This window comes from Dipodomys spectabilis, unplaced genomic scaffold, assembly GCF_019054845.1.
Source record: "Dipodomys spectabilis isolate Male_0828 unplaced genomic scaffold, ASM1905484v1 ptg000526l, whole genome shotgun sequence".
Taxonomy (NCBI): domain Eukaryota; kingdom Metazoa; phylum Chordata; class Mammalia; order Rodentia; family Heteromyidae; genus Dipodomys; species Dipodomys spectabilis.
In genome coordinates, this window is record NW_024871203.1 from 1,475,315 (window position 1) to 1,485,631 (window position 10,317).

The following is a 10,317-nucleotide window of genomic DNA, read 5'->3' on the forward strand; positions in this document are numbered from 1 at the left end:
CTGAGATTTGAGGATCGCGGTTCAAAGCCAGCCCGGGCAGGAGAGACCGTGAGACTCCTATCTCCAATAAACCACCAGAAAACCGGAAGTGGCGCTGTAGCTCAAGTGGTAGAGCGCTCGCCTTGAGCTGAAGAGCTGAGGGACAGCGCCCAGGCCCAGAGTTCAAGCCCCACAACCGACAAAAAAAAAAAAAAAAAAAAATTTTTAAAAAAGTAGGGCTGGGTATGTGGCTTAGTGGTAAAGTGCTTGCTTGCCTAGTATGCCTCAGTACCACATAAACAGAAAAAGCACATAAACAGAAGTAGCACTGTGGCTCAAGTAGAGTGCTAGCCTTGAGCAAAAGAAGCTCAGAGACAATGCCCAGGACAGGCACCAAAACAAAAACAAAAAACTAAGCAAAGGTTATATGTGGTATAGAAGAAAATAAAATATGAAAAGAAAAAAATGTAAGGAAATGGAAAGACTGGGAAAAAAATCATATTAAGTGAAGAAAGCCAGATCCAAAGAAACATAGGTCCCATGGTTTCCCTCATTTGTAATAATTATTATTATGTCTAGAATAGCCCTAGTGGATGAGCAGAATAGCTCAATAGTTATGTACATATGACCACAGAAGATGATGCTAAGGGAGATCAACTCCAAGACATGGACACAAGAGGTTTTTCTTTGTTGTTGTTTTTAATGTACTACATAATTTGTTGTTTCTTTTGTATTTTCCCCCTATGGTTTATCCCCTGTTGTCACTGTATTTGATTTTGGTACCCTGGGTATTATATATACATTCATCTGAATTAGGGAAGAGAAGGGGACCAACAGAATGGCGAGACAAAGGACAAGGGGGAACCAATGTAACAGCAAAACTCACAAGACAATCAGTTAGAAATGATCTGTACAACTAGTGTAGGAGCTGGGGAGGAGGGAAAGTGGGAAAAGATGAGGGAGGGGGTAACAAGTTTGACAAGAAATGTACTCACTACCTTACTTATGTAACTGTAACCCCTCTGTACATCACCTTGACAATAAAATTTAAAAAGAAATAAGCTCATGAAGAGCTGAGGGACAGCGCCCAAGCCCAGAGTTCAAGCCCCACAACCAACCAAAAAAAAGAAAAAAAAAAAGAAATAAGCTCAATAGGAAATGAACTCATTGCCTTGCTCATGTAACTGTAACCTCTGTGTACAGTATCTTTACAATAAAAAATATATATTAAGAAAAAAGAAATAAAAGAAATAAAAAAGAAAAAATCATATGGATATGTATAAAAGAAAAAAATGATTCTCAAAGCAAAACTCACCACCCCATTGTACATAGAGAAAGACCTAAAGCAAGATAATTCAGAAAGTCTGAAAATAAAAGGTAACAGGAAATACAAACAGGAAAGCAGCAAACAAGAGCTTAATGTCAAATAAGATTACATCTGGCCAAAAAGCCATCAACTAGTTTTAAAGGGCATGGATAAGGACATGGCAGTTCATAAGCATCAACACAGCATGAACCATGATAAAACAAAAACTGTAAGACATGCAGAGAAAGAGAACATATTATTAGGAGACTTTAACTTCTCTCATGTCTGACCCATAAAACAAGGAAATAAGAAAGTAAAGCTATACAAAACCTAAATAACATAACTGATATGGTAAGCATGATAATAATTCTAACTTGAGAGAATAACTTCTTTTTGGCTGTCCAAGGAAAACCCACAGGAAATGACCATAAACTTTGGCTGCAAAAATAAATATCAATAAATTAAGAGTATAGTTCACCGAACATTCTCTAATAACAGTGTGACAAAACTCAATTGTCTTCAGAATGTATCTATACTGAAAATTAATGCTCACAAACAACCCTTCACTCACAGAACACAAAACTTTTTTTTTCTGCCAGTCCTGAGGCTTGAACTCAGGGTCTGGGCACTGGCCCTGAACTTCTTTTTGCTCAAGGCTAGCACTCTGCCACTTGAGCCACAGTGCCACTTCTGGCCTTTTCTGTTTATATGGCACTGAGGAATTGAACCAGGCTTCACGCATGCTGGGCAAACACTCTACCACTAAGCCACAATCCCAGCCCCCAGAGATCTTTTTATATTAATGCTGATACTGGGGTTTGAACTCAGGGCTGGGGCATTCTCTTTTGCTTTTTTGTTCAAAGCTGGTACTCTACCACTTGAACTACATCTCCACTTCCTGTTTTTTGCTAGTTACTTGGAGATAAGAGTCTTGTGACTTTCCTGTCCAGGATGGCTTCAGGTGCTACCCTCAGATCTCAGCCTTCTGAATAGCTAGGATTACAGAAGTGAGCCACCAGTGCCCAGCAAAAATCAACGATGTAGAAGAGATGGGAGGAGGGAACTAAACACACATCAGCTAATGATCAGAGGAAAGACAGATATAAACAACCTCCCCGGTCCCCCAAAAAAATGGAAGAAAAAAGGAAAAGCATAGTTTTTTTAAAAATGAAAAAGAACAAAATAAACCTTAGGAAATCAAATGGGATTAATAAAGTCAAAGTAGACATTAATGAACTAGAAAATAAAAGTCATAAAACTCAAAAAATCTAAATGAACCATCAGCTAACCTAATTAAGGAGGAGAACAAAGATAAAAACTAAGAAATAAGAGGGCTGTATTCGGGGCTGGGAAGGTGGCTCAGTGGTAGAGCGCTTGCCTTGCATGCATGAGGCCCTGGGTTCGATTCCTCAGCACCACAAAAGCAAAAAGAAAAAGGCCAGAAGTGGCGCTGTGGCTCAAGTGGTAGAGTGCTAGCCTTGAGCTGAAGAGCTGAGGAACAGCGCCCAGGCCCAGAGTTAAGACCCCACGACCGGACCCCCCCCCCCAAAAAAAAAAAGATAACTCTCAGAGCTGGGTAAAGTAGCAGCGCATGTGGGTAGATCTCAAGTTTGAGGCCAGAATGAGCTACATAGGAAAACTCTGGAGCAAGAGAGAGAGAAGAAGGGAGACAGACAGATTACTATCCTATCTGTCCAAAGTGACTTAAAAACCTGGACGATGAGGGTAATTTTCTAGGAAAATATTATCAAAATGGATACTACAAGAGACAGAAAGCCTATACAGATCAATATCACAGAGTAGAGAATGTTGACAAAGGCACACGAGGCATTATAACAAACTTTAAAGAATAGGTAACTTAAAGAACGTATTGATGTTAGAATAAAAAAGTCTTTCTGATACAAGCTTGACTTTAATAAGAAAACCTAACAGCCTGCATTATGCATACATTCATAGACAAATAACACTTAGACATCAATGTAATGGACCCAGAAGTTTATCCAACTATTCTAATTCTCTACATGTTTCTATTTTGCATTATTGTAGGAACTAAAAGCTAAAGTAATGTTTATACAGGGAGAAAATAATTTCTATCTAGATACCATTTTTTCCACCCATCAAAAGTTTGACAACCACTGAGGCCTATCATCCTAGGTACTTAAGAGGCTGAAATCTGAGGATCACAGTTTGAAGCCAGCCTCGGCAGGAAAGTCCATGGGACTCTTATCTCCAATAAACTACCAAAAAAGCTGAAAGTAAAACTGTGGCTCAAGTTGTAGAAGTGATTAGCCTTGGACAAAAAAGCTCAAAGACAGAGCCCAGTTCCTAAGTTCGAGCCTCAAGACTGGCACACACACAAAGTTTGAAAATAGCTCATGCCTGTAATCCTAGCTATTCAGATGGCTGAGATCCGAGAATCATGGTTCAAAGCCAGTCCAGACAAAAAAGCTTGTGAAAATCTTATCTTCAATTAATTACCAAAAAATGCCAGAAATGGAGCTGTAGCTCAAGTGGAAGAGCACTCTTCTTGAGCAAAGCAGCTCAGGAACAGTGCCCAAGGCCCAGATTTCGAGCCCCAGAATTGACAGGCGTGCATGCATGAGCACACGCGCGTGCGCGCATGCATGAGCACACGCGCGTGCGCGCACGCACACGCACACACACACACACACACACACACACACACACAGTATGGAAATGAAGTGGTAAGTCTAAAAATTAAGAGCTCTCAGAAACTTCTATTAGGATGGTAAACAGAAAATCTGTATAAAAAGGAATTTGACAATGTTTATCAAAATCACAAATGCACATCCTCACGGATATAGCAATCTTATGTTTGGGAATCTGTCACCCCCCCCCCCCCACACACACATATAGACAGACAGGCATGAAATTCCAATGTACATAATAATTCACTGAGCACCTGTTGTCACAGTAACAATTGGAAACCTCCTAGCAATCAAGAGGGAGTTGGTTAAATTATACTACATCTATATAATCAAATTTTCAGATGCTATAAAAAGGATGTTCTTAAGGTACATATATAAAAAGTTCTCTAACTATTTAAAAAGCAAGATACAGATGAAGGTGTAAGATGTCACTTGTACAAAAAAGGGAAGCTAATAAATAGAAGTAGGAAGTGGGTTTTTCTCCTTGTGTCCTTTTGCAATTTTTAAATTTGGAAACATGTGACTGTAATCTCAGGGCAAAAAGAATGAATTGGTAGCCTGGTACTGACTGCTCACATCTGTAACCCTAGCTACTCAGGACGCTGAGATCTAAGGTTAGTGGTTCAAAGCCAGCCAGAGCAGGAAAGTCCATGAGACTCTTTATCTCCAATTAACCACCAAAAAACTGGAAGTGGAGCTGTGGCTCAGGTGGTAGAGTACCAGCTTTGAATAAAAGAGCTCATGGATAGTGCCAGGTCCTGAGTTCAAAGCCCAGTACCAGGACGGGGAAAAAAACTCAGTTAAAAAAATCCCACCCTTGAGGGAAAAACTGGGAGAGAACAAGGGAAGGGATAACATTATCCTTAAAAAAATGTACTCTTGGGCTGGGAAGGTGGCTCAGTGGTAGAGCGCTTGTCTTGCATGCCTGCAGCCCTGGGTTCGATCCCTCAGCACCACATAAGCCAAAAAAAAAAACGGAAGTGGTGCTGTGGCTCAAGTGGTAGAGCGCTAGCCTTGAGCTGAAGATCTGAGGGACAGCGCCCAGGCCCAGAGTTCAGGCCCCACAACCGGACCCCCCCCCAAAAAAAATGTACTCTTTACCTGATTTATGTAACTGTAACCCCTCTGTACATCACCTTTACAATAATTTTTTTAAATCACACCCTTTTAATGTACTACAGTATTAATGTTTAAATTAACAAGCCATTTAAGAACACTTTGTATTGCTGGGTTTTAGGCCCTATTTCCAGAAAAGATCCCTTAAGAAACTTATTTTAAAGGGCTTAGAGAAATAGAGCACATAGATGAAAAGAAGACAGTAGAGCATCCAGTTGATTTTTATCCATGAGGATGCTTTAGAACAATCCAAGATCTTCTTTTTTAAAAAAATGACCTATAAGCCAGGAACCAATGGCTCACACCTGTAATCCTAGATACTCAAGAGGCTAACATCTAAGGATCGAAGTTCAAAGCCAGTCCAGGCAGGAAAATGCACAACACTCTTATCTCCAATAAACCACCAGAAAACAGAAAGTAGAGCTGTGGCTCAAGTGATAGAGTGCTAGCCTTGAGCTGAAGAGCTGAGGGACAGCGCCCAGGCCCAGAGTTCAAGCCCCAAGACCAACCTACAAAAAAAAATGCCCTGTACTCCACACCCAGATATCAGAAATTCAGGAACGTAGCCATAAGCTGATAATCACTCATGTCAATGTTTTTGTTTTATTTTGTTGGTCATGGGGCTTGAACTCTGGGCCTGGGCACTGTCCCTCAGCTCTTCAGCTCAAGGCTAGCACTCTACCACTTGAGCCACTGTGTCACTTCTAGTTTTCTGAGTGTTTTACTAGAGATAAGAGTCTCACAGACTTTCCTGCCTGGGCTGGCTTTGAACTGAGATCCTCAGATCTCAGCTTCCTTAGTAGCTAGGATTACAGGTGTGAGCCACCAGTGCCCAGCTTTGATCTCAATGTTTTAAAATGGTGAACACTGAACACTGGTTTCCAGATACTCGTCCCATAGGTTTTCTATGATAACATTATCCCCTGCTGTGGTTTTCCTACTCAAATAACATCCTTGCCAATACACCAGTAAACATGTGTGGACACTAGCTACCCATAGAAATAAACTACCAAAAGTTACTAGAGCTATCACAAGTTTTGAGGGTGGGAGGAATCAGAATTAAGTTCAGTATTCATAAATTCACCCATTTCATTTGTGTGTGTGTGTGGTCATGGGGCTTGAACTCGGGGCCTGGGTGCTGTCCCTGAGCTCTTTTGTTCAAGGCTAGTGCGCTACCACTTTGAGCCACAGCAATACTTGCAGTTTTCTGGTGGTTAATTGGAGGGAAGAGTCTCACAGGCTTTCCTGCCCCAGCTCAGATCTTAGATCTCAGCAATCCTCAGATCTCAGCCTCCTGAGTAGGTAGGAATACAGGCAAGAGCCACCAGTGTCAGCCATTAGAGACAGAAAACATACCTATGTATAGCAACATTTTCATTCTAAGCTCTAAAGTCCAGACCTGCCTCAAATCTTTAAATTTCTACAAGTAGCCAGAGGTGATAGACTCCAACGACTGAAAAGCTTTGGGGCCTGGGGCCCATGACTCATGCCCATACGCCTAACTGTTCAGGAAGTTGAGATCTGAGGATCTTGGTCAGATGCAGAGCCAGGCAGACAAATCCAAGAGTCTTCTGAACTTCAGTTAAGCAGCAAACCTGGAAGTGGAGATGGGGCTCAAGTGGTAGAGTTAGTGCTAGCTTTGAGAAGGGAGGAATAGAAGCTAAGCAAGAATATGAGACCCTGGGGCTGGGAAGGCGGCTCAGCGGTAGAGTGCAGGCCTTGCAAGCATGAGGCCCTGGGTTCAATTCCTCAGCACCACATAAACAGAAAAAGCCGGAAGTGGCACTGTGGCTCCAGTGGTAGAGCGCTAGCCTTGAGCTGAAGAGTTGAGGGACAGTGCCCAGACCCAGAGTTCAGGCCCCATGACCGGCAAAAAAAGAAAAAAGAAAAAAAAAAAGAAAAGAGAATATGAGACCCTGAGGTAGGAAGGTAGGAAGGAAGAAAGGAACAAAAGAAAAGGAAAGAAAGACAAAGCTTTGGGGAGTAAAGTTTAAGATCAACATCTCATGAAACTCTGACTTTTCATTATAATTCTCTGGCACTCTAGTTTGTAAACTCTTTTGACTTTGTCTCAACTTTAACCTATATCTCACTTCCTAGCCCAACTGCTATTTTAAAAAGTATTAAATCCATCCCATTTTATATATCAAGTCTTCCTGGGATGTCCTACCTACTACTAGTTTTTGTGCCCAACTGACACCATCCTTGGCATTTACATAAATTCATTAAACAAACAGATGTCCCTTAATTTTCCCTAGAGAGCTTAGACTATCTTTGCTGCTCCATTGAACTTCAGGGATGCTGAGTTCCATTCTGATACCTGGCAGTACACTTTTGTTTTACCTTTAGGCGGTTCACGATCACATTCAGTCCTGGTTGGGGGTTGGAACAATATCCTTCTGGGGAAACACGATCCAGTTAACCGAAGGTGGTAGAATCTATTCTCATTTCAGCTAGGCCTAAAGCAAGTTGGGAGCTCAACAAACCGTGGAGCTGCCTACCAGCCCAGCCCACTTCATGGAAAAAAAGGTGGATGGGGACACTAAAGGAGAGGAGCAAGAGAGCTAGAGTTATTCTAGACCGGAAGCTGAGCAAAGAGCCCATCCAAGGGCACTACATCAGCATCTATGGCATTTGTAACCAGGCCCCTGCTTCACCATAACGTAATGAAGATTGTATACAGTTCAAGTCCTACCAGTCCTGCTGCACACCAACCACCTTAGAGCAAAAAAAGAGAGGAACAAAATGCCATAGTCTTAATCAACCTCAAGGTGTTTCTAAACAGCTCTTACCCAACCAAACTAAAATCTCCAACTTAAAAAAAAAATGTTTCAAAGCCACCCACATCTCATCGTGAAGTTTTAAGGACAGTGGGGTTTATGTGAAGTACATTGGAAGCTAATGATGGCAGGTTTGGGGAGTTCTATAAGGGGTGCGAGTCCCTGAACGTAGTTCCTGCATCTCGGGCTGAGCTCTCCTGCAGGGGTGTGATGGTGTTGGGCCCTACCACGCCACCGCGTCCCCAATTCCGACCCCAAGTGAGAGATCCCAGGCATCCCCTAGCTCCACCCGCAGTTCCCACGGACTTTGCCCGGAGACCGAAGAGATCCGGAGGGCAGGCCGAGATGGCGGCATCCCCTGCACCCCCACAGCTCTAGGGGGGCCGTGGCCCAGCACTCACCAAAGTCCAAGAACTGTTTGATGGAGAGTGGTGATGGTGAAAAGCGTGAGTAGCGCTCTATCTGCTTGGGCACTGGCTGTTTTAGCAGCCACTGGAACAGCCGCATCTTCTCGGAAGCAGGACACCGACCTGCCGAGACGTCAGGAGGGCCTCAGGGGCCGGCACAGCTGAGCAACGCAGGTTGGGGGACGATCGGCGGGGACGCACCTCAACCTCTTTCTAGAATTCCACACCAGCTGCCTTTGGAGCAGCCGCAGCCACCGCCACTGCCACCGCCACCGCACCAACAGCAACAGCAGCAGCTCACGGGCCGGCCGCAACTGCCCGCTCGAGGCTTCTTAGGCCCCGCCCTTTGGGGGCGGGGCTTGTCGCTGCACGTACACAGCGCGCGAGGGTTCTCCGGGCGCTGGGGGCACGCGGGCGAACTCGATCGCTGCTGATTGGCCGCTGCCCAGGCTTTCTTCTGCTCTTGCTGCGGGGGAAGAAACCTTATACTTCCCTAGCTCTCGGGACTCTTGCTGGCTTGGCAAGTATCTGTGTTCCTGGCCCCACCTCTATACTGGTCCCCCTAGGCGCTGGCCTGAGAGACTAAAAGGTAGCTGAGGTTCTAGAAGACTGAGAGGACAATGGGAGTCCACACCTAAAACAAGATCTTGCTGGGTTGCTTCAGGCCTTTGAAAGCCTGAAGAGCTCAGGGACAGCACCCCAGGCCCCACAACGGGCAAAAGGCTGAATTGTTGCACTTTAGGGTGTTTCTTGCATTTTGACACTTTGATTTTTTTCATGTTCTGTTCTTAAATACAATGGTCATTTCACGGCCCCCATCATTATGACCACCTTGGGACAGAACTAAATGTAAGCTCACCAGTCCTTTCATTCCCCCACTCCAAACCCCACCCCTTCAGGATTGACGGAGCTCATTGTAACGTCACTGTTTCCTAGTCTCAGGAGCCCCGCCCTCCCAGCCTACCCTCCACTTTTTAGGAGATTGTTACATCACTAGCTCAGTTTCCTAGTTCTGCAGCCTGCACACCCACCTGGTCGGATGCTTTTTTTAAAGCAGAATGTAAAGGAAGGAATTCGGTGTCATGCTCCCACCACACACACACCACTACCACCCTTGCCCAGGCCCATCACAATGTCACTAACACTGTCTGGTGTCTCCCCGTCCACCTCCCTTGTCCTCTACAACACAGCTGGACAGGATGATCAATTCACTGACTATATTTACAACTCCACCACCACTATTATTGGAGAAAATCAAATAGAAGGTCGCTGGGAAAAGGCTCTCCTTCATATTCCTTCACCTCCATAGGACTCTGAGTTGGTTTCATTACCATACCACTACCACCCCCACCACTTTAGGGCAGGAGTCCAAGTTGACGCTATAGTATTCTTTGCGTAAAAGTAAATTTGAGTCAGGCACCGATCCTAGCTACTCAGGAGGCAGAGATCCAAAGGATCACAGTTCAAAGACAAACAGGCAGAAGAGTCTTCCCTTTTCCCATTAGCCAGCAAAATGCCAGACTGGAGTTGTGGCTCAAGAGGTAGAGCACCAGCCATCAGCAAGAGATCTGAGGAAGCAAGAGAGGCCTGGAGTTCAAGTACATGAATACTCAGTGAATTTGAACTCTTTTTTTTTTGCCAGTCATGGTGCCTGAACTCTAGGCCTGGGCGCCTGTCCCTCAGCTCTTCAGCTCAAGGCTAGCACTCTACCACTTGAGCCACAGCACCACTTCCAGCTTTTTCTGCTTATGTGGTGCTGAGGAATCGAATCCAGGACCTCATGCATGCAAGGCAAGCACTCTACCACTGAGCCACCTTCCCAGCCCCTTGAACTCATTTTTTATGATATAAAACCATTATTTACTAATGTGAATGCATGAAATACCACTTGCTTTAATCATTTCCAGTATCCTTTGACTTAATTTTTAGTAGTAACTGAAAATCACATCTTTGTTCTGATTGGACTGTTTTTCTCACTTAACAGTATTATTAGCATATAGCCTTTAGCTTTTGTGCCTTCATTGGGTGTTTATGCACTCAAGTCTTTGCTTGTATTTCAT

The 10,317-nt window shown here is 44.0% G+C and overlaps 1 protein-coding gene across 3 annotated transcripts in view; it reads right to left on the bottom strand.

Annotated features, from left to right (window-relative positions):
• Pdk3 (pyruvate dehydrogenase kinase 3) overlaps window positions 1-8,569 on the bottom strand; it is a 70,944-nt gene extending 62,375 nt beyond the window's left edge. For all 3 annotated transcript variants that reach the window (XM_042670204.1, XM_042670202.1, XM_042670203.1), the window contains exon 1: window positions 8,252-8,569. In XM_042670204.1, coding sequence (XP_042526138.1) covers window positions 8,252-8,357 — 106 coding nt within the window. In that variant the 5' untranslated portion in view covers window positions 8,358-8,569. The remainder of the gene's footprint in view (window positions 1-8,251) is intronic.
• Between the last annotated feature and the right edge of the window lie 1,748 nt (window positions 8,570-10,317).